General features: G+C 40.9%; 1 protein-coding gene and 1 long non-coding RNA gene across 11 annotated transcripts; one reads left to right on the top strand and one right to left on the bottom strand.

Moving 5' to 3' along the window:
• Positions 1-114: 114 nt before the first annotated feature.
• Positions 115-25028, bottom strand: ap3s2 (adaptor related protein complex 3 subunit sigma 2). 7 transcript variants are annotated; one of them, XM_061765439.1, is made up of 11 exons: positions 24894-25028; positions 20761-20847; positions 19247-19291; positions 19135-19176; positions 18945-19053; positions 18750-18830; positions 10812-10903; positions 8741-8852; positions 8527-8598; positions 4025-4132; positions 115-2957 (listed from the first exon to the last, which is right to left on the bottom strand). In XM_061765439.1, the coding sequence occupies exons 1-11, from the start codon at positions 24956-24958 to the stop codon at positions 2832-2834; spliced, it is 939 nt and encodes a 312-aa protein (XP_061621423.1). In that variant the 5' UTR covers positions 24959-25028; the 3' UTR covers positions 115-2831. The 7 variants fall into 7 exon arrangements, with proteins under 7 accessions (XP_061621423.1, XP_061621425.1, XP_061621424.1 ...); XM_061765441.1 differs by lacking the exon at positions 18750-18830; XM_061765440.1 differs by lacking the exon at positions 19247-19291.
• Positions 15890-18742, top strand: LOC133474112 (uncharacterized). Of its 4 annotated transcripts, none has more exons than XR_009787349.1 (3): positions 15890-16268; positions 16352-17378; positions 18250-18742. It is a non-coding gene; the product is annotated as an uncharacterized LOC133474112 (long non-coding RNA). The 4 variants fall into 4 exon arrangements; XR_009787352.1 differs by having other exon boundaries at positions 15890-16647; positions 16838-17378; XR_009787351.1 differs by having other exon boundaries at positions 15890-16946; positions 17006-17378.
• Positions 25029-25144: the final 116 nt, after the last annotated feature.

Genomic DNA, 25144 nt, shown 5'->3' with positions numbered 1-25144 from the left:
AGAATGCGGCTGTAACAACAAACCACAGTTGCGATGGCATAGAGACAGGAAAATTCCTCGAAGGTATACAGTGAGTGTACGCTTGGAGCGCTTCTCAAGAACGATTGCAGGTGGTTTGTGGCTGACAGCAGCTTTTATTCATAGACAGTAATGCTTCCTTGGGTCAACATTTCAAGCACTAAATACAGTAAATAAGACACACACACTTTATACAAGACATACAAAAATTTGGGGTGGGCAACCTAGGACCAGTGGGCCATTTAGAGCCTGTGGCAGTACTGGTATTTGATGCAATTCAGAAAATCCATTCCCCTGTTCATCCATTTGAAAGCTTGTTCAAATGAGCAATATGTAATTTGGTAGCCATGATTTGTCCTGAGTAGACCCACAGAAAAGTCTCAAGAATGCCTGAAAAGACACAGGAACTCCACCATTTTGGTTTGAAGCCCCACAAAAAAATGGCATTGAACATGAACCAAAATATTTCTAAAATCAGACCCTGAAGCCAATTGACCTTAGTAACGTGAAATTTGGTAGGCTTGTCTGTCATGAGTAGAGATCACAAAAAAATACCAACAACCCCTGAAACCAGTTGATCTTACCAACCTGAAATGCAGCCTTAGCAACCCAAGCCCAAAAAGACACAGAAGGTCCACCATTTTGGTTAGACGCAGGCAATGTGGGGTCAATTTGGTCAACTTGTCAAAATGTTGCGCAACGTACCATCGACCACCACTTTCGTATTTGTGGTAGGAATCGGACAAAATCTAAATTTATTGGTTCATCAGGAAATGCGTCCATTTGGCAACGGACCTAAAATGGCCACTTCTAAACAAAATAGCAGACTCCATATCTGCCTTTCCAGCCAGCGGAGACTCGAGTAGCCATCAGGTCACCAACTAGTCTCCAGCCCAGTGAAATAGGCTCCAAGTGAAATTGGCTTCGTGAGGTGACATTTGTTTTTTTGGTTTTTTTATAAATACTGCGTGGTAGGTGCTACAATAAATTTTGGGCTGGCTTGAAACCAAAATGGCAGACTTACTGTGTCTTTTCAGGAATGGATTCTTGAGACGTTTTTGTTGGTTTGTTCACAATAGACAAACCTACCAAATTTCATGGTCATCAATGAAATTGGCTTTGGGAGTTGGGGGGGTGGGGGGAATAACGGTGGGACCTACCAAGTCAATTTTGTGGGGGCTTCAAAACAAAATGGCAAACTTCCTGTCATTTCAGGCATGACTTGAGTCTTTTTTGTGGGTCTATACTTGTGATAAACATGCCTCCTTAATGTCACGTTGAAACTGGAACAGACTTCGGCGGCGTGCATTCTCCCAAAAATCTGTGGTGCACTATTGAGCGGAAATGGTGTAAGGGGAATGTACTTTCGGGAAGTTGGAGGTAGGAAGATATTTGTTACTAAAAACATCCGTGCATAGGGGGGATCATGTGACTCCTGAAACATGTGACTCCTGAACCCACGCATATGTCAGCGAGATTAATATTCACCCAAAACAGCGGGAGTAATGGATCGTGACGACAGTCCGCCGAGGAGAGGCAGCCGTTTGGGCATGCATTTGGAAGAAGAATCATTCCAGGCTGTACGGGAGCCAAAGGGATCGAGTTACGGTTGGGGTGGGGGGATTTGGAGTTTGGAAAATCTCGCAATCGAGACAAGTGATGAGCATCAAGTTGAGGAAGGAAAATATGCTTTTCATCCAAGTCATAAAATATTAAACACGCAGAAATATACGCATCCATCGGATGTTTTATGGTAACCATTTTCCTCTCAGGGGCCATATGAAATTTATGGAAAAGAACAGCACGGCCTTGTAAACTTACTCAGTAGCACCCCCTGGAAAATCAGAAATAAATTGAGCCCCCAACAACCAGTTTTACCCACTGACATGGAATTGGGTGGACATTTATATCATAAAAAAGTCATTCAAAAGTCAGTCAAAACTCAAAAAGTCAAACCTGAAGGACACAGGTCTTCCATTTTGGGCTGGAGCAGCCATTTGAGGGATATTTTGTCAATTTCCTGCCATTTTTCAAAGCTAATTTGTCCAAAAGATTTTGACCGATTTCTACCAAATCTGAATCACATACATTAGAAAGAAGGGTAAAGAGTTTGAGTTTTTGTTATTACATACCGGGACACTTTTGAAATTTCATACCTCAAAGCTAGTTTCACATAGCACTATGACATTTTATAGACACCTTTATGATGAGTTAAACCCCAAAAAGTCTCAAGAACCAATGCCCTGCAATGTACATGGAGTCTGCCATGTTTGATTTGAAGCGGCCATCTTAAGGTCACTATGGTCATTTTGAGATGTCCTTCAAAGACCAACTCATACAACTCTGACAGAATTTTTCTGATTGCTAGCAGATTTGAAGCATATACTACAGGCCATATACTAGACAACAGTATACCAGACACATAAATGACACTAAATTGCAAGGGATTCGAATTTTCTGCTTTGTGTGTGGGCATAGCATGACAGCAAAATTTGGTGACTCGCCATAAAAGACGAAATTCAAATAACTCAGCTGTTTTTATAATGTGTGTTGCAACAAATGTGGTCCCCTTGCCATAGGTTCCCAACCACCACTTCATGGAACACACATTGACAATATTGTGCAAGTTGAACAAGGACAGTACGTCGGAAATAAAACAACAACACGGAAACGACTCCCAGCTTCTGTCCCGCACACACAAGAGCAGCCAGAATGTGAAGTCGTGAATGCTGCCGTGGTTGGGAGAGTTCAAGTTCACTGCGTACTAGCAAGGAGGGGGCACTGGATCCCACCCGCCCCCTGCAGAGCTGAACTCAGAAAGGGGAGAGGCTGGGCACTTTGATGTTGATGTCTCCAATGTTGATGTTGCGCGGGATCTCAGGCAGGTTCATGTTCTTCACGGCGGAGACGGCGCGAGCGGGTGCCGCAGACAGACCGCCCTGCACAGAATATTCTCTTAATATATATGCTTTTCTTAAAGATAATGTCATTGTCCTTATTAGAGTAATACTTTACAATCACAAGACTTTAACCAAAACGTTTTGTAGAATTGCTTCAGCTGCATGTGCAATGAAGCTGGTCCAAGTGTAAGTCTATACATCCGTCGATGCCTCCTTCCATTCGTCTGGCTATATCTGTCCATGGGGGTCAACTGTCTCTCTGTCTATCCATTTTCTCATAAATTTATCTGTTTCTATCTCAATCTGTCCATTTTTCTTTCTGCCTATATGTCTACCTTGCACCATCCAGCCACCTGTCTACTTATCTGTCTATTTTTCTGTCTGCCTGTATGTCTATCAACAATATCCATCTACCTGTTTATCCATCTGTCAATGAATCAGTCGATATATCAATCTGTTTTTCAATCTGTCTGTCTGCCTATCTAACCTTCCGTCTGTCCATCTGTCCATTAAGTCATCAACCATCAATTATCCATCTGTCTGTATCCCTCTAAATCTGTAAGTACATTTGTCTATATGACTATCTACTGCACACTTTCTAGGTCCTATGTTAAATCATCACATTTGGTAGCAGAGGGAAATGAAAGAAACCTGTGCTTTTCTTGCACATTACTGTATGTATATTTTATATCTGGGTTTCATCTAATACCTTCTATTTTATCACTCTAGCATTGAGTTAAAAATGCAGGTCAAACACTTTGTACAACTTTATCCACATTTCAAGACTTTTCCATTGATAGATATATTACATGAATGTGTGTGGGTTGTAAGTACATTTGTCTATATGACTATCTATCCATTGCACACTTTGTAGGTCCTATGTTAAGTCATAGTTGGTAGCAGAGGGAAATGAAAGAACGCAGTGCTTTTCTATCACATTACCGTATGTATATTTTATATCTGGGTTTCATCTAATAGCTTTTATTGTATCACTCTAGCATTGAGTTAAAAATGGAGGTCAAATACTTTGTGCAACTTTATCCCCATTTCAAGACATTTCCATCAATAGATATATTACTTGAATGTGTGTGGGCGAGTAGTCTAACCTCCGACTTTTCCATACGGTTCTGCAGCTCCACCTGAGCCACAATCTCGTTCATGTTGGTCTCCAGGACCATGCCACCCATTACCACCTCTTGCAGTATGTAGTGGACCTGCGGCAAAGCGTGACAACACATCGGCTTGTGGTTAGGAAACGGGAAGAAGCCAACAACTGCTGCCAATATTTGACACAGCAAACAGAGTTTAGTCACTTTTAATTGCATTCACATGTCTGGTAAAGTTTCTTCTCCAAATGCAGTATTCACAAAACGTTAGGCCTATCCGGATAGTTGGCTTTCAGGTGAAATTTTAGGATGAACCTAAAATGCACTACAACATTTACAGGTAAACTTTACTTGACCTTCTCTAAGGTTTTGAATGCATATTATCAACTGTTTAATGTTTTAATACTTTTTGAACAATTTGCTATTCACTAAAAAGCTATAGACTCAACCCGAGCATACTGGCGGTTTGGGATTAGTGATATCGCCTATTCGCAGATTTTTGGGGAGAACCTATGCTCCGATCTTTGTTGAAAACTTCACCTATTCGGTGTTTTTGTGCTCAGGCCAAAGCAGGAACAGTATTTGTTAATACTTGTTAATGGGGAAAAAATGCTAATTGTCAGCCAATACAAATATATTGGGTTAATAATAGATTCACAGCTTTCCTTTAAAGCCCATATTGACAAATTGTGTAAAAATATCAAATTAAACCTCGCAAATTTTCGTGCAATTCGGAATGAAATGTCACCTGAAGCTGCAAAAATTTACCTGCATTCAATGATTCTTAGTCACTTTAACTATTGCATAACCAGTTGGTCCCAGGCTGGTCAGAATGCAAAAAAACCATTGGAAGTTTTGTACAAACAAGTAATTAAAGTGATGGATAAAAAACCAAGGCACTATCATCACTGTGCAATTTTAAAAAAAATACAGTCTTTTAAACTGGGACAGTCTTCACATATTTGCAGATTTAAATTTGATTTATAAAGTACTGCATGATTTGGCCCCAGCTCCTCTGGCTGAGTTCATCAGCCAAAGAAACAGCTCTGAGCGTGTCACTCGAGGCTCTGTCAGAGGTGACTGTCTCATTCCTCTGCGCAGGAGCACTTTCAGTAAGTCAGCCTGGTCAGTGAGGAGCGCTGGTGAGTGGAACTCAGTACCTGAGGAGGTTAAACTGCTTACAACATACAAGGCCTTCACAAAAAAACTGAAAATGTGGCTAGTTAACACCTATAGCTGCCAACACTAAAAGACAAGTATGTTATGTTGTCTTTTTGTTATGATCAAAAAAATTAGGGTTTTATTCTCTCTTAATAGTATAGTTTGATTATGTATCCTGTATTATATTGTCTTGTAGATGTATTTTACTGCTTTTTTACATCATGGCCAGGGGACTACAGATGAAAACTAGCCTTCTGGCTAATTCTGGCTTTTTTAACCATGTGTACTTCATGTGTTTTATGAAATTGCATTGTCCCCTTTCAAAAATAAACTGATAAACTGATATTGCTTTGGCAACATCTAGTGGCATCTTGGGGCCAAGGAACTGTTGAAGGGAGTTGAGGAGCTTCATTTCGATAAAAGTAGTCCTTTGCTGCTCTCTTGTAGCATCTATATGCTATTACAGTTCAATATAAACCCCTTTCATCACTTGTGGGTTTTCGCTATCTGTATGTAGCATGGCTCAGTCTCAATCTCCCACAGAAAATGAGGATTCACTGTATACTTTATCGTCACATTTGAGTGCAAAGTACAAAAACATATTTAATACAGCTATAAAAATGTATAATGTTATCATCTTGTGACACACGAGAAGTCTTGTTTTGATAAATCCTTATTTCACTTTCACTGGTTTACTTTCTCCCAGGGAAATATTTTGGAGTGCGCCAAACCTCACAATATCACGACACCCGCTTCACGACACCCGCTTCCTGCCAAGAAAATTCAATCACGATCAATCTTTGATATGGCCTGAACTAGCCAAATAGCTGGGTCCCTGGAGTGACTTCCCACCTATCCAGTGTGAAATTAAACAACCAAGTACACTATAGTGAACCCCCAGGTATTTACGATTCATCATTCATGAGTAGGTGAGTACCTAACTAACAATTATTTCCGAAACAACGCACCTATTTGCACATTATCAGCATATTTTTATGCGCTTTCTGTAACGTCTCAAGATGGCGCCCAAATGCCCTGCTCCTTCAAAGGCGCCATGCTGGCAGAGGCATAGCTTGTATTGGCCACCAGCTGATGACAGACCATCTTGACAGAGTACAGCGGAGTGATAGAATATTCTAGTCGAGGTATGACAGGACGGCGAGGCTCCTTGGAGAAAACAGTGTGGTAAACTTCTCCAGATGACGTAGAGAAAGGTCCGGATCGTTATTGGAAGGGAAAAGTAAGTGCCCCAACAAAGATGAAGAGTTGTTTGCAATACATATATTTTTAAAAATGAGACAACAGTGGAACCTTGGGTTACGAATGACAAACAATTACAAACAATTCGGGTTCCATCCAAAATTCTTCATAGAAAACTTACCTCTAGTGATAGAAATTACTGGCTGCAAGCTTACACAACACTGCATACACGTTTTCCTTGATACACCCCATTACAGATACACACTGTAATACAGATACACACTCTTCTCACAAACATGAAGTTACATAGCACTTAAGCAGATACAACATCTCCACCAAATATCAACAGAGGGTACGTTGGGAAGTTCACTCCAGGCGCTCTTTGCCCTGGAACGTTCGGAAACTCAGGCCGTTGTTGGAGTGTACTGTTCGATACAAGCAGAACTGACACATTCAATATGACCTCTAAATACCCAGTTCTTTAATTCTAGTCGAGGTGATTCTTCAGTGATTAGGCTGGATGAAAACATTTAACAATTTCTTCAAAAATACAGAGTCAAACAACAAGGCTGGTGAAGGTTCAGCGCTGAGGTCTTCCACACGTAGCTCACGTAATCAAGTCAAAATAATTGTCCTCATAGATATGTACACTAGAAACGACAGCGCCCTGTAGCAGCCCGCCTCACCAACATACCTAGGCGCCGGCCATGTTGGGGAGGTCGCCATTCCCAAAGAAGGCAATGCATGGACATTGAAATTAAGTTGTAACTTGCTCATTTCTGAAGTGATTTTCATGAGGGTGAATGTTTTGTCAACGCCAAAGCATTTCCTTTCAATACACAACTATTGAAAAAGAAATTAAAAACTATATTAAAAGGATTGGCCAACAGAGCAATTTATCATCTAAATCAGTGGTTTCCAAACTTTCTCTGCTGGGCCTCACTTTGGTTCATAAGAAAATTTAGCACCCCCCACGACAGACCGATACAGATTCCGCATCGCTGCAGACGTTGCACCAATCCCCCTGTCAATCTCCCACTCCATTCTTCCCTTATTCGTGAACAAGACCCCAAGATACTTGAAATCCTCCATTTAGGGCAAGGACCTCCTCCTCAACCTGGAGAGGGCATGCCACCCTTTTCCAACTGAGGACCATAGTTTCAGATTTGGAGGTGCTGATTTTCATCCCAGCCACTTCACACTCGGCTGCAAACCGCTCCATCGAAACTTGAAGATCACAGCCATGAGAACCACATCATCTGCAAAAAGCAGAGACGTAATACTGGCATCACCAAAGTGAACCCCTTCAACACCTTGACTATGCCTTGAAATTCTGTCCATGAAGGTAACAAACAGAATTGGTGACGAAGGGCAGCCTTGGCGGAGTCCAACTCTCACTAGAAACGTATTCGACTTATTGCTAGCAATGCGGACCAAACACTGAAACCAGTCATACAGGGACCGAACAGCCCTGATCAGGGGGTCCGGTACCCCATACTCCCAGAGTACTGTCCACACAACTCCCTGAGGGACATGGTCGAATGCCTTTTCCAAGTCCACAAAACAGATGTAGACTGGTTGGGCGAACACACCACCAATCTGAACGCTACTAAGGGTGTAGAGCCGGTCCACTGTTCCACGGCCAGGTCAAAAACTACACTGAAATTTGATTTCCAGACAGACCTTTCTCTCCAGCAACCCCAAATCGACCTCACCAGGGAGGCTGAGGAGTGTGATCCCCCTGGAGCTATAGTTATTTATTTATTTTGTATGTGTGTGTTTGACTGTTCAAATGTAAGCTTGAAACACAAAAAAGATCAAAAGAAACATTTTAATTTATTTTTTTTAAACAATCAATCGACTGCTCGTAACTCAAAAAACTAAGTTGGGCAGCCATCAAGGTACCACCGGCAATTATTTACAAAAATTAAAAATTACAAAAAAAAAATATATATATATATATATATATATATATATATATGGCAGTGCGTCCATTACATTCCTTTTCAGATCCCTAACCCCCAAAAAATAACAAAGGTCCATTGTAGTCTGTAATCAGTATTAAACTGAAACAAGATAAAATCCATTTAGTTTGCAGTGTTCTTTTTGAGGTAGTTCACCAGTTCCTTGCGCTCTCTCACCTTGTCCATGTGGAATATGAGGTCCAGTTCACAGACGTTCTCAAAGCATTTATCCAGCGTTTCCACAAACACCTGCACACAAGTGTCAAACCAGGACTATCAGTCGAATACAAATGTTGTAGTTTAAAAATAATCAAACATTCACAGGGAAGGAAATCACAGAGAGAAATGAAAAATTTGGACAACAGATGAATCAGAAAAAAAATCAGCTAACCTGGATGAGGTCCAGAATGCCGAGCTCACTCTCGGACGAGTCCACACAGAAGACAAAGTAGAGTGTGGCGTAGTGGCGGTAGATCAGCTTGTAGTCGGAGCCGCCGATGAGACTGGAAGGCCACCAGAAACTCCAGCTTATTATGCAATACAGGAAACACCCGCCTAATCGTGGTTTTCTTTTCACAAATTCACCTACTGGCATTTTTTTTCCTATGAAACCAATCTTCAGCTATTCACTAAAAGATTCACCTGTCTGTAGCGCTCAGTGTATTTTTGTGCTCTTTCTGTAATGCCCTGAAACGGCAAAAGATGGTGCAAAAGCCTTGGCTAACAGAAAGTAGTAATTGATGTCAAATATGTTGAAGTGACACATCTCAACTGAGAGACCAAGATCTTTGTATGTCAGGTAGGAGGTATGTTTAGCCTAGGTTGCTAGCAGAAGAAGTTACAGAGAGTCTTCGCCACAGGTGAATGTACACATGCACTTCTTGTGCATTTGTTCATGATCAAATCCAAGGCCGGCCTGCCCATAGGGCAGTGTTAGCAAATTCTAAGGGCGCTGCGGCCTCAAGGGTGGAGCAAAATCGGGTAAGATTTATTTATTTATTTATTATATATATATCCATCAATCCATCTTAATTTTTTTTAAATTTTATTTTTGTATTTATTTTGGGGGGAGGGTATTTCCCTTTAATATAATTATATTCAAATTAAATTAGAATGAAATTTATATAAACAATAAAAAAAATGTTAACCTTTAGATGCACGAGTGACTGGACCCTACACTATTCCATAAGTGGGTCAAAAATGACCCTTATTAGAATCAATCTGTTTTATGTAATTTTGGCTAAGAATAATCATTTGTGTTATATTAGATATTAAATTTTGGTCCAGACAAGTCTGTTTTTTATGTTTGAAGCACTATTATTTTGTACTTTTTTAACCTTTGTGACAAGGTCCATAGGATTGTGTCGAATTACATTTTCAAGTGGATGGCCAACGCCTCCACCTGGAGTATAGTCTTGGTCCTCATTGTCTAATATTTTTTAGTCCTATTCCGTCACTGACTCGTTAAATAGCATCTGTAGCACAATTTCTTTGGTATACCTTGCAGCCATGACACTTTGGATGGGGGAAAAAGGTTATAAGGACGAGAATGATTTGAGTGACAAGCAAGCTTATTGATCAATATGTAGCCATACAGACAAAAGCACGGCACTGTGATCGACCGGTTAGCACATCTGACCCACAGCTCTGAGGACCCAGGTTCAAATCCGGCCTCGCCTGCGTGGAGTTTGCACGTTCTCTCCGTGCTTACGTGGGTTTTCTCCGTGGACTCTGGTTTACTCCCACATCCCAAAAACATGCATGGTAGGTTGATTGAAGACAAAATTGCCCATTGTTGGTTGATGATGGTTCTTTGTCTATGTGTGCCCAATCCTAACCCATCCTCCCGTTTAACTTGAAACAGACCCCGGGGAATGAAAGATAACGCAAATTTTATCCTCCAACCTCTTTAACACATTAATTGCATTTTTTTTTTTTTTTTTTAAACACTAATATACGCTACAGCAGGATGCCCAAATTTTTTTGGGGAGGAATACCTGGAATGTTTACTTATGATCAGTTTCTATTACAAAGACATTGCAAGAAAATGACCTCTCCAGGTCATTTTTTTCACCCACTTATGCATCGAAGGGTTCAAAATTATTGCTATTTGACATTTATGTCATCTTAAATCGTTGCTGGAGGGGGCCACCATATAAAATTTCACATAAGGCGCTACATTGGCTTGGTCCGGTCATGATCAAATTATCTGTAAGACTTATTTTTAAGGGTAATGTTATAAAATGAGTGTGAAATGATATTTAAGTGTTTTAGGATCATCCTTTGGAGCATATTTAGGGTTTAAGCTATCAATATAAGCAATTGTAAGCATTTGGGGGGGGGTTCAACAGGGCTCAGTCTCAGTCCCCCGTAATTAGCCAGGTTTTATTGCACTTCACACAAATTTTTGTTAGTCTGGCTCCATCTGTAGGTTTAATGGTGCGACTGCGGTGACAACTTGCCTTCCACCCTCCAAGAAATTACACACGTTGTCATCCCGCTTTGACACCAAATGAAACGTCTCCCGAATGATCTGCTGCTGCATGTCCTCTGCCTGGAACAAAACACAATACACTGTTTAATACCTAATTATGAATGAAAAAATATATACTACAAATCAAATAAAATTGCAGTACTATGAGGGGAAAAGTTGTCAAGTTATGAGTCTCCATCCATTGTGGTTTGAAAAAACATAAATCATTATTTTGCTATCCTACTGAAAAGCCGGAAAAAAATGAGGAAAAAAGTAATCTTTGTAATCTTTTTATTGTTGATATAATGATACAACAAACATTTAAAAAGTAATGTGATGAGTGTAAGGTTGTTTTTTTAAGTTAATAAAAAGTTTTAATATCAAGAAAAATAAAGTTGTAATGTAGAAGAAAGAGGCCGTAACACTATTACTGAAGTCATGTTATTTAGAAAAAAAACATTTGGACTTTGTGGCCTTACTGAATGGAAATACCCCAAAAATTATGACAGAAAAAAAAGTTGAAAAAGTTGTGTAATTTTAGAAAACACTTAACATCATCAGAATACATTTGTCAATTTGTGGCGCTACGGAGAAGAAAAGAAAAAGTCAAAATTTTGTAGCCTGGTTGAAAATTAAAAAGAAAAAGAGGCCCAACTGAGAGCAATTTTTTTTTAAAATAAATTCAATTAAGAGGAAAAAAAAAGAAAATGTTGACAAAATGTAGTTTATGTTAAATAAAGAAATGAATGGAATATTTTCTAACCTACACTACACTGCCAAACTAATCAGAATCAGGTGTTCCGATCACTTCCATGGCCACAGGTGAAATGGTAAAATCAAGCACCTGGGCATGCAGACTGTTTTGAAAAACATTTGTGAAAGAATGGGACCTCCTCAGGAGCTCAGTGAATTCGAGCGTGGAACTGTGATAGAATGCCACCTGTGCACCAACTTTCTGCCGAGTCAATCGCGACAGACCTCCAAAACTTCATGTGGCCTTCAGATTAACTCAAGGACAGTGAGCAGAGAGTTTTATGGAATGGGTTTCCATGGACGAGCAGCTGCATCCAAGCCATACATCACCAAGTACAATGCAAAGCGTCTAATGCAGTGGTGTAAAGCATGGCGCCACTGGACTACAGCAGTGGCGATGTGTTCTTTGGAGTGACAAATCACACTTCTCCATCTGGCAATCTGATGGACAAGTCTGGGTTTGGCGCTTGCCAGGAGAACAGTACTTGTCTGACTGCATTGTGCCAAGTGTAAAGTTTGGTTGGTGGGGATTGTGGTATGGGGTTGTTTTTGTTTTTCAGGAGCTGGGATTGGGCCCCCTAAATTCCAGTGAAAGGAACTCTGAATGCTGCAGCATACCAACAGATTTTGGGTAATTTCATGCTCCCAACTTTGTGGTAACAGTTTGGAGATGGCCCCTTCCTCTTCCAACATGACTGTGCACCACTGCACAAAGTAAGGTCCATAAAGACATGGAAGACAGAGTCTGGTATGGATGAACTTGACTGGCCTGCACAGAGTCCTGACCTCAACCCAATAGAACACCTTTAGGAGGAATCAGAGTGGATTGAGAGCCAGGCCTTCTCATCCAACATCAGTGTGTGACCTCACAAATGCGCTTCTAATAAATTGGTCAAAAATTCTCAGAAACACACTCCTAAACCTTGTGGAAAGCCTTTCCAGAAGAGTTGAAGCTGTTATAGCTGCACAGGGTGAACCAATGTCATATTGAACCCTTTAGATTAGGACTGGAATGTCACTTACAGTAAATTCATGAGTGAGTCAAGGCAGGTGAGCGAAACCCTTTGGCAATATAGTGCATGTCAAAATTCTGTGGCCCTATTGAAAAGAAAAAAAAAATGCTAAATTTGGAGGTGCTCATTCTTATCCCGACCACCGATCCAGTGAGAGCCAGAGCTCACGATTTGATGAAGCCAACAGAACCGCATCATCTGCAAAAAGCTAAAGTTAAAGTTAGGAACACACTCAAAAGACAGCCTTGGCACAGCCATGCCCTCACCCTAAATCAATCCGATTTACTACCACCAATTTTAACCAAACTCTGACACCAGTCATATGGGCATTGATCAGCCCGTATCAGGGGGTCTTTTACACCATACTGCAAGCACCCCCAACAGGACCCCTCGAGGGACAAGGTCAAAAGCCTAAAAGAAAGGTCCACAAAACACATGCAGAGCGATTGGGTGAACTATCATGCCCCCTCTGAAGATGTAGAGCTAGTCCACTGTGTCAAGGCCAGTATGAAAACCTCACTGGTCCTCCTGAATCTGAATCATGCTAAAACATGAAGACACCAATAGGCAAAAGCATATAACAACATAGTCACCAATATTGCATGTTTTGGTAGCACATAATTAAAACGCAGACGTGTATTCACCTTTAGTGGAAGAAATTAAACATATAAATTAAACTAACACCAGCAAATGCTTAGTAGACAAACAAAAAGACACGATTGTCAGGAGATTTCGTGGGATTAGTAAAAATTAAAACAAACGTCGCATGTCAGTAATACTCACAAAATATTGATAGAATCTGATGAGCCGTGGCTTTCCATGGTTGTTAAATATTAATATAGCTTTAATCATGTTTATGTAAACTGCAATACGTTCCTAAACAGAAACGTAAACGACAGAGATTAGTTTAGCTAAAAACCGGAAGTCTTTAAACGATCACTTCCGACATTGAGGTCCTCGGTTTTAAAAGTCTAATAGAAACAAAAAACGCATCATGTTCCGTTTTGTGAGCGTGCTTCGTCGAGTCACAGGGAGAAAACGCTTGTTAATTGCGTGAGAATACCGAGAGACAATAATTCACGCAGATGATCGAATCATTCATTCATTCATCTTGCGTTCCGCTTTTCCTCACAAGGTCACGGGCGTGCTGGAGCCTATCCCAATCATGAAATATTTTATTTAATTTTTTTTACACATATTTTATTTTTTCCCCCTTCATACTTCCAGTAGCGAGGTACCCGCTTTAAAGAGTCGACGAGAAACAAAGACGTGGAAAACCTTTTTCCAGGTTTGTTTTTGTGCTTCACCAATGTATCGATAGAGGGCGCTCATTATTTGCGTGACAATACTGCAGTCGCTATCCCTGCAAATAACAGTGTCTTATATACATATATACATATATATATATATATACATATATATATACATACATATATACATACACACATATATATATATATATACACATATATACATATATACACACATATATATATATATACATATATATATATATATATATATATATATATATACATATATATATATATATATATATATATATATATATATATATACATATATATATATATATATATCCATCCATCCATCCATTTTCTGAGCCGCTTCTCCTCACTAGGGTCGCGGGCGTGCTGGAGCCTATCCCAGCTGTCATCGGGCAGGAGGCGGGGTACACCCTGAACTGGTTGCCAGCCAATCGCAGGGCACATAGAAACAAACAACCATTCGCACTCACAGTCATGCCTACGGGCAATTTAGAGTCTCCAATTAATGCATGTTTTTGGGATGTGGGAGGAAACCGGAGTACCCGGAGAAAACCCACGCAGGCACGGGGAGAACATGCAAACTCTACACGGCGGGGACGGGGATTGAACCCTGCACCTCAGAACTGTGAGGCTGACGCTCTAACCAGTCGTCCACCGTGCCGCATCTATCTATCTATCTATCTATCTATCTATCTATCTATCTATCTATCTATCTATCTATCTATCTATCTATCTATCTATCTATCTATCTATCTATCTAGTCCTTACTTCAAAGGCGCATAATTGTTAGCAAGCAAGCGAATTTAATTGTCCTCAATACACCACATGCTTAGTGGTTTCGTCCCTACCTTGGGCATTTTACTGTTTTCCACCTGTCATCCACAATACACAGACTCCATTATGTAATTTTGCCCTTTTTGTGATGCAAACGTCATAGAAATGGAGGCGTTATATAAGTAACGGGGGTCCTTTTATGGGCTTTTTGTAAGATCGTGATATCACAAAACAGTGATGCCACACCAGCTCTACCTTCTCTGCTCTGATTTGGTGTGGTTACCTGAAAATCAGCTCTAAACCCAAAAAGCTGGGACACATAAAAACATCTGGGGCCTCATGTACAAAAGGTGCGTACGCACAAAAACGTGGCGTCCGTTCTTTTTCACGGTAAAGTTCAGATGTATCAAGAGTGACATGACCGTGGAAATGTGCGGTGCCTCACGCCAACTGCATGGCTTGCGTGGCGTACGCACGTTTCAGCAGCTTTTGGTGCTTTGGCGACACTTAGAGGTGATGCTGAGAAACTGTTCTCTTAAATCTGCACACCAGAGACACATGAATAATTAGCACTGATGAACAATTCATGCCCGGCAACATTTGATTTCAACAATGCAATTGAGGCTAGGACTCAGAATTGATTTGTTAACCAGTGTATTTAATTAACCACTGATATTTGTGAGGACACCTATTAATTGATCGAGGCGATCATTTGTGCCGCCTATTGCCCTCACAATCGCTTCGTGACTCCAGCACATGCACTGGGGGAAAAAAAAAAAAGTCCTTTGAATTTACTTCATTTGAACATGTGCATCGGTTGCACATGATTAAAATGTGTTTAAAAAAGTACTGCGCCTCCACTTCATTGAGCAACTTCACATTCAGAAAAAAATATTTGTCTTCATTACCTTACTCATTTTCCTTTTTTTCTGATCATGCAGAGATAGGCATCTCAGGTGCATTTAAATGTGATTTGCATATTCAAATGTCGGCATGGACAGGGAGGAGTCCAACGTGCGCTCATTTCCACGTTGATTGGAATGTACGAAGGAAATGTGCTTGGATTCATGAGTACGCAGAGTTTCATACATCTGAATATTTTTGTGCGTACGACGTTTTCTGTTTTTAGGAGGAAATCCACGCAAGTCTTTGTACATGAGGCCCCTGGATTGATTGTGTCCTGGTGAAAGAGAGCATGTAAATAAAAATATATATACATGTTCAAATAAAGTGCTTAACATTAGAAAAATAAAAGTTAGAATTCCCCTTTTCTGTTTGGTATCTTGCCACAACACTGAATGAAGTCTCAAAAATTTTACATATTTTAAATAAACAAATCTTAACCACTGAATCATTTTAGAGGTTATGTTTGCTCAAAACATTTGTTTTGTTTCATAATGGCGTTTCACATACGGTATATGCACTTTTAATAAGTGCTCCCTTTGGGAACTTCCCGATGAGAAGTAAAAAAAAAAATGACTGGTCGTTGCGTTGTATTTATGGAACAATAACCTGCCCTACTGCTACCGCCTCTGATTGGCTACTGGGTAGTACCAAGACAGGACTCTTTTAGTGGATAATGATTCACTGAAGAACTTCAGCAACAACACATGTACATAGGTAAGTAATGCTGTGCATCTGTGCATCTGCGGTCACAGATTTATCATGTTTTATGCGTCCCTGTTCTTTTTTGTGCGTCTCAGACGCAGGATGCACATCAAATGAGATCCCTGCAATGGTAACAAGCAACGCGCCTAATAGGAAGACTGGACTCTTTTGGTACCAAGTCTCTGAGAAGAGCCCTCGGGTACTAGAAAACCCACCCAGGCACAGGGAGAACATGCAAACTCCACACAGGCGGGGCCGGGATTTGAAACCCGGTCCTCATAACTGTGCGGCTGACGCTCTAAACATGTCGCCCGCCGTGCCACTGGAACTGGCTAATTAAAGCAAAACAAGCACAGGGCTTTCACTAATTACAACTACATTTCGTATAATGGTGAGTTGTATTCATAATATTTTTTTATTTGTTTATTTGCTGTGCTGTAAAACCATTGCTTTAAATAAAACCGGTCTGTGGCGGAATACTACTCCCTGGAGTCCCACCCACATGACTGGTCTCAATCGCTAAGTGACGCCAAACAGATGGGAAGCCACTTTCACCTGCAAACTTGTACCTTTCTGTTCAGTACCTGCAGACATTCTTCTATCGGTCTCACAATCCATCCTCGCCTCCCTCGTGAACAAGATCCCTATCGGCCTCACACAGTTCCTCCAGAAGGACACAGGCATTTTCAGGTAAAATAAAAAAATAAAACTTCTTTCAGACTCTGATGATCAATCAGTTTTTGGTTAAGTCTCTCCAGAATACCAGTATAGTACCAAATGAGCCATGGACTGGTACCAGTCCACGGTCTGATGGTTTGGAGCCACCGGTGGAACGTACAGGTCTACCTGGGCCCCCATACACAAGTACACCTCTACTTTCAAACTAGAACAGGAGACATTGTGGATCCCTGTGCGATCCAAATAGGCCTCTGTCAAACACCTGGTTTGTTGTCTGCGTATAATCTATTATCCACCTCTCCACCAGAAAAATTCCCTTCCTCCCGCATGAGCACGACGGAAAACAAACAGATGCTCATTAGCATGTGCGAGCCGTTGGTGGTAAACAGGCTTATTTCCACATGAGTGCAGCGTGAGAATGGATTCCAGGCCGGACGGTTCGAGGTAGGTGGGCCCGCTGGCGGCCTTCGCAGGGATTTTAATCGGAGGATTTAACAAATGCAAGTCGACAACCCTCTTCATTCTCCGACGAAACCGGGTCATGTTGGTACAGTGAGCACTTGTTAGCGAGTGACTCACTGTATTTGGTCTCTTGGGTGGGCCACCGTGGATTTTTGTAGCTCTTCTCTCCTCTCAGTGGTAATTGTTGCATTCCTGCCAGAGTTGAGATAATGTACGCCGTTCAAATGATGCTTCTATAAAGTGAAGAAAGCTGACCGTGATTACTGTGACAATCACAGCAGTCAGAGGGGGCGGGGGCGACAGCAGGTTTGGCCGAGGTGGGGTTTAGGGGTTTCGCTCTGCATGATTGTGTTTACTGTGTGCTCAAAGGATCACATGCTCCCCCGTTGCCCTGTAATTCCCAACTCCCCTTATTCCCGGCCTAGGCCTCAAACATCCATAGACTACTGTAACTGTACAGTTCTGTCTGCATAACAGTCTGAGGCATGAGATGCTCCATTTTCCCTCTGGGTGGCAGCCTTTGAGTGCAAAAATCAAGGACAAATTATTCAAAGACCAGAATGGCCCTGATGTTGGAAACAAAACAAAATAATTAAAAAAAAAAAAGTTTTCTTAGGCATTTTGTGGCTTCTTTTTTTGCGCAAAACTACACGGGTGATGTAATTTGTTAAATCAGATTGTACATTTTCCTTTTTATTAGCAGCACTTCATGGATGATGCTGTGCTGGAGTTATTTGGCACAGCAACATGCGTTACGCTTTTTCTTTGGATTTTTTTGCAAGAATTTATCGATGATGTCATGCAAGAGGTGAAAAATTATTTGGCAAGACATTGTGTGTTTTGCTTTTTTCAGGCTTTTCAGCAACACATGGATGAGAGAAAGAAATCTGCATTTGGCAAAACATTTTAGCTTTCTCACTGGCATTTTTGCAGCAATTTATAGATGATTTCACATCAGAAGACATTATTGGCAAGAAATCATGCGTTTGTATTTTTGTATTTTTTTTCATGGATGATGTCACATGGGAGATCAGCATTATTGGGCAAGATATCATGTACTTTGCTGTTTCTTTGGCCTTTTTGTGGCTTTTTTGCGACAATTCATGAATGTCAGTATACAAATACAAATACAAAGTCAGTATTCTTGGCAAAACATGTTTTCGTTTTTTTTTTTTTTTTGTTTATTTCAGATTGTACAAATGTTGTTATAGCCACATGATTCTCAGATGAAGAAGTGTCAAGTCGGCACTCCATGTAGAGTGCCGACTGATGACTAGCCAGTGAGTGTGTGTCATCAGCTCATAAATGTGCTTCACTTCCATAACTTTAATACAATAAAATATTGATGCTTGCCTGAAAGATGGGACTGACCTCTCCCCCGGGAGAGGACTTGACCGTACCTTGACTGCCCCGGATCAGAGAGATCTGAGGTTTCTTAAAGTGAATGGGATGCTTATTACATTTTGGACATGTATGTACAACAATGACAATTTGACAGCCCCAGACAAACTTAATTAGGGTCTGTAAAATATTATTCATAACTCTTACCATGTCAAGCACATATTTCCTCTGCCTGGAGATGCGGAAGACTGGTCGCAGAGATCTGCAGGCCATCTGAGCGCCTTTGTTGGTATAATGCGCAAATCTGCGACCATAACTGCAAAGATTAATTTAAAACATTTGAAAAACATGCTGCCTCATAGTCCTACTATATCTTCAATGTTTAAGAGACCAGTACCCTTCAATCCCCAGGTTCTTCAATAAGATTGTGCACCACCACCTACGCAATAACAAAGGCAAATTAAACGTTATGGTGATATACACTATACGTGTAGTAGCATCATACTTACACCTTTAAAATCAAATGGAACCCCCATGATAGTATACCAGGAGTACTGCAAAATGTGCAAATACATCAAAACTTTATTTTCTGTCTATGCATGCCAAAACAAAGCTGATGTGTCTTATGCCAGTGGAGGAAAGGTATAGCTGCATGTTTGGAATATAAATCACTGTTGGACATTTCCCCCCCCCCCCCTCAGAATCAAGCTTTCACTCACCACTAACGTAGTCAATTAGCAAGCAAGCTATAAAATTGAACAGCTTAAATACAGTATCAAACAATGTGTGTAAGCTTCAAGCATCAGCCCAAATCATGACATTCACCATCATTGAAGATGTTTTCAAAAAAAAATGTATCCTCAATATCCAGGCTTGAGAACTCTAACCATGTTCTGGGTTTGATGTGCTGGCCAACAGTCCTGTTATGAATTAAGAAAATAAATAAATAAAAAGTAAAAACCTGGAAAGTTGACTGTCAACTGACACAATTTGGGCAAGTCTGAGGAACGAGACTGTCCATGAACAATAGTGACAGAGTTTGGCCAAGGCCAAGGAATGTGACTGCCAGAATTCTTTTTAAATAGTAACCTTAATACGTATTGGTACTCTTGGTGTATAAAGGCCTCATGACCAACAAGGAAAATAGTCTTGAGTCAAAAGTTTTCCACCATCACACAACAGCTCAAGCTTTGTTAATATAAACTCCTTCCTTGATCCCCTTTGTCACACAACTACTGTATATTATCAGTACACAAACCTGATGCTGAACATTCACCTCGATGAGCCTCAAGCAAGCATTCCCCACCTGTTTAAATATGTGTATTTATTTATTTATTTATTTATTCCACGAGTGTTATCCATTTAAACTAAAATTGTTCCAAACCATTGAATCCATGTTCAGTTTTCGCCCTAGGGTTATTAGGTTCTCTTGGGTGAGGCAGGTGTGCTGATCCTTTATGATGATTTCATTGTTTGGCCTGTTCTCATCCAGCACATAATTAACCTACACATAAGAGTGTACAAAGATCATCAAGGATTTCCATGCCAAAAGCATAGACATTAATTTGAGAAGGTTTTATTTTTAAGCTTAGGGTATTGTTTAGAAGAAAGTATTTACAACTGCTCTTTGTGTGATACACAAAATGATGCTTTTAACTGTGCGATTAGTTATTTGAAGAATATTTTCACTGTACAAAAGAAGACAGAACAATATCTGAACAACAACAAAAAAGAATAGTAAGGCTACATAGCAACTGATCTGAACTGATGACACCCTACTGGTGCCCATGTGGTGCGACGGGGCAAAAGGTTGGAGGTCCGAGTCAAGGACTCACACAGCTCCCCAGAGTGGTTAGCCACGTCAGCATTTTGAGCAATACCTGCATTGTTTGACAACGACGAAACATGAACATGTTATCAGTCTGTGATATTTACATGGTTGCTAATTGCCAGAAATGTGCACATTGTTTTTTTAAGTCATTATTTCACTTCTAGAATAAAATAGTAAATAAAGGTTATGTACCGAGAGTCAAACCGGAGGATGCAATGCTGAAGTGTGAAAAGAAGCCAGTGGCTGTTGCGACAATGGAGGGCAAAGAGAAGCTGGAGGCTGCAAAAACAAAAGGACCTTATTTTAAAAAGAGAACCAATGATATTGTTTTTTTAAAAACTAAATACAGTATATATATAGATATATATATATGCGCATACCTACAATGGCTTTTCTGTTTGAGTCAAGGGCGACATTTCCTTTGAACATTTTCTTAAACTTGTCCAGAGCAGTCTGGTTAAGTTTTTCATTGTGGTGGTATAATATGTTGCGGACAAGGAATATGTCACTTGATGGGGAAAGACAGCTCATGAAATAATTGTAATCGTACTGTAATTGTCTATTTTGACGGGTGTGCAGTCATAAAGAACAGCAAAAAAAAATCATTTGACTTTTTTGACTGAAGGAAGGTGGACGACTGGTTAGCACGTCTGCCTCACAGTTCTGAGGACCAGGGTTCAAATCCCGGACCCGCTTGTGTGGAGTTTGCATGTTCTCCCCGTACCTGCATGGGTTTTCTCTGGGTACTCCGGTTTCCTCCCACATCCCTAATACATGCATGGCAGGTTATTGAAGACTCTAAATTGCCCATAGGTGTGAATGTGAGTGCGAATGGTTGTTTGTTTCTATGTGCCCTGCGATTGGCTGGCGACCAGTTCAGGGTGTACCCCGCCTCTCGCCTGAAGATAACTGGGATAGGCTCCAGCACGCCCGGAACCCTACTGAGGATAAGCGGTACGGAAAATGAATGAATGATTGAATGATTGAAGAAACTTCGTTAAGGTTAATGGATTGAACAATTACAATTAAATCAATGAAAACATACAGGAACATATCAATACATTAAAATATGTTTGAAAATTCCATTTATTTCAGTACTCATACATTACGTAGATTCATTAAACATTTGGAAAAATACTTTCCGTCACTGATGGTGTAGTGGTACACTCGCCTGACTTTGGTGCAGGCAGCGTGGGTTCAGTTCCCACTCAGTGACGGTGTGAATGTGAGTGCGAATGGTTGTCCGTGTCTATATGTGCCCTGTGACTGACTGGCGACCAGTTCAGGGTGTAGTCCGCCTTTCGCCCAAAGTCAGCTGGGATAGGCTCCAGCGTCCCGCGACCCTAACCAGGATAAGCGGTGTTGAAAATGAAAATGGAAAAATACTTTCCAGAGGGCAATTAATACCTAATTTCTACATTAAAAATAATGTTGTTTCTTGATTGTTTGTTACATAATATTCTAGTTTCGGGGGAAGGTGAATTTTGGTTATGCTTATTGAAGACTCTAAATTGCCCATAGGTGTGAACGTGAGTGTGAATGGTTGTTTGTTTCTATGTGTCCTGCGATTGGCTGACGACCGGTTCAAGAAAGTACTCAATGAAAAAATTACTCATGTAAAGAGTAACCTTTGAGTAACTTCTGATTATTATTATTATTTTTTAATGAGAGCATGAACATTAAATAAAATAAAAAAATATATATTTGATAGTCGACACAGACCTGCCACCATTTAAAATTTTAACTGCCCAAAAACAAACAACAGAAACATCCGTAACTTACCAAGCTGTTTTCTCAAGTTAGAAGTGGGCTGAAATATCCAAGTTTGGGCAGTCAGAATTTGCATGACAAAGCTGTTGTTTTTGGGAGTTTGTAAAGTAAACACACTCGCGCTGCTGTTTTTGTAGCCAAAATGAGTTATTTTGATTGGCCCGCGAAGGCTACGTGCGTGGTCATGTGACTGCTTTGTGTCGTCTGATTTGTGAATTGGAGTCAATGACATTAGTGCCACCCTATGCGGAAGTCAAAGATGGAGTCTAAAAATAGACGCCCACACGCAAATGGATAAATAAAAGTAGCGAACGGATGTTGATCATTGTAACGGAATAAAAGTATCGATCCTTCTTCACATAAATTCTCAAGTAAAAGTAAAAAGTACAGGGCATTTAAAGTACTCTGACAAGTACAGTTTATCGAAAAATTTACTTGAGTAAATGTAACGGAGTGAATGAAGCGCATTACTACCCACTTCTGTGTAGCACTAACCACTCCCACTACCACACCGTGCTGCTGTGTATACGGTCTACTTTTATCCCACTCTGTATATTATCCTACATAGTGCTCTTTTCCAACAGCAGCCATGGCATCACATCTAGTCTTTCGTTACATGTAAAAAAATAAAAATAAAAAAAAATGCATGCGAATGTGGCAGTATTCCCAAGATTCTGTCACTGAAACGTTGAAAATCGTATTTGTTGTTGCAATTTACGTAACCCGCTTTACGACTTGTAATGGCTCTAATTTGACTAGAGAGAGAGAGAGAGAGAGAGAGAGAGAGAGAGAGAGAGAGAGAGAGAGAGAGAGAGAGAGAGAGATATGCAAAACAAGCCCAAACTGGATCAACGCCCCGAATTTCCATCCCACCGATCGGGAGAGCGAAGAGCAAAGATGAGTTGAGATGAAAGACGTATCACTCTTGCTCGGCCGTTTGAGCATATTTTACTGCATGATAGACATGTAACAGTACAGTATAACTGTTTTTGGTTTTTTTTTTTGTGGTTATTTTTTTTTGTCATCTTGCTTTATTATATAGAATATATATATAAATGGGCGGCATGGCGGATGACTGGTTATTAGCACATCTGCCTCACAGTTCTGAGGACCCGGGTTCAAATCCGGCCTCGCCTGTGTGGAGTTTGCATGTTCTCCCCGTGCTCCCCGTATTTTATTGAATAAGCTAGTTTGGTGACATTCCACGTCCCTAGAGCCAGCTTCTGTAGCCGGGGATCGGATCGCCAAGGTCCCCGCCTTCGGCCACCGCCCAGCTCACACTGCACCCGACCCCTATGGCCCCTCCCACAGGTGGTGAGCCCATGGGAAGGGGGACCCACGTTACCCTTTCGGGCTGTGCCCGGCCGGGCCCCATGGCTGGGGCATCTGATTCGGATGCCTCCCGGACGCCTCCCTGGTGAGGTGTTCCGGGCATGTCCCACCGGGAGGAGACCCCGGGGACGACCCAGGACGCGCTGGAGAGACTACATCCTTCGGCTGGCCTGGGAACGCCTCGGGATCCCCCCGGAAGAGCTGGATGAAGTGGCTGGGGAGAGGGTAGTCTGGGCGTCCCTGCTGAAGCTACTGCCCCCGCGACCCGACCCGGATAAGCGGTAGAGAATGGATGGATGGATGGAAGCTAGTTTGGTATATCGTAGGTTATTTTTAAAAATATATCTACTGACTTCATTTGTTGTTGCACTTTATTCTTGTAATAGACTACAAATTATTTTTGCTTTTATTTTTTAACCCCAAAAATTTATGAACCAAATGATTTTTTTACAGTCCTTGCATCGAGTCCTGGTTTATTTATTTATTTATTTTTTCTCAGCCTAAAGTTACAACAACAACAACAAATAAAATACAGGCATCTTTTTCAGGATAAAAGATTTAATAGTAGTTGCATCTTTAAAATTCACTTGTTAAAATATGACCTTAATACCCTGAGCTTTGACTTTAATATGATAATGTTTTGACTTTATCTTGGAAAAATACACTTTTTATCACCGTAAGATTACGTCTTCATCACACACACAAAAAAGAACTTTGTTGTCCTTGTAACAATTAGTACTTTATTCTTAAAACATATTACATCGTTCTCAGAACATTACAATTTTTTTCCTAAAAAATATGAATTTGTTATTTGGCAAATTGTGACTTAATTCCCCCTAAAAGGGGAAGATTTTGCTTCCTACGACATTGAGGGGGACACATGGTAGTTACGTTTTATACTGTTAGGATTATGAGGAGAGGGACTAGTCAAAAATGTCTCTGTAGTACTCTGGACCCAAAAAGTTTGGGAATCCCCGTTTCATAGGCTACATTTTAGCGCTGGTTCGGCGCGAAGTGATCCATCATTTCAACAGCGACGATCTTTGCGAGCGGCGCTTGTGTTTACAGGCAGACTGCAGACCGAAGCGAGGCAAGGAGACAGACACTGCGCCGGGTAAATCTCGTCTGGCGACGCTCTGTGACCTGCTGTCTACCGACTGAGGGCCATTATTGATATGTACCCACACCCGAGGCGGTGTTAAAGGACGTGTAAAAGCATATACCTGGTGGTGTAGTCGTACAGGAGGATGAATTGCAGCCACAACAACAACGCGGTGAGTCCGTGCATGATGAGCGGCTGAAGGAGGAGGAAGGAGGAGGAGGAGGAGGAAGAGGAAGGAGGAGAGGTAGACTGCGGTCTCCTACAAACACACACGCTACTAGGCTGATTTTTTTCCCCCCCTCTCTCCAAACAATCTCGCCTTCTTCAGGCAACAGGACTGTTTTTTTGACATGTAATCCAAGCTTTCAAGGG

Source organism: Phyllopteryx taeniolatus, chromosome 2 (assembly GCF_024500385.1).
Source record: "Phyllopteryx taeniolatus isolate TA_2022b chromosome 2, UOR_Ptae_1.2, whole genome shotgun sequence".
Lineage (NCBI taxonomy): Eukaryota > Metazoa > Chordata > Actinopteri > Syngnathiformes > Syngnathidae > Phyllopteryx > Phyllopteryx taeniolatus.
This window is presented reverse-complemented; position numbering and strand designations above follow the sequence as displayed.

Bases quoted from the DNA above. Each gene is read 5' to 3' on its own strand.
- ap3s2 (XM_061765439.1), bottom strand. From the start codon at position 24,958: ATGCACGGACTCACCGCGTTGTTGTTGTGGCTGCAATTCATCCTCCTG. The intron at 19,292-20,760 runs GTACATAACCTT...CACATTTTGCAG, and splicing joins ATCCTCCGGTTTGACTCTCG to TACTCCTGGTATACTATCAT. The intron at 10,904-18,749 runs GCAAGCATCAAT...GTTTTGTTCCAG, and splicing joins AGGTCAGTCCCATCTTTCAG to GCAGAGGACATGCAGCAGCA.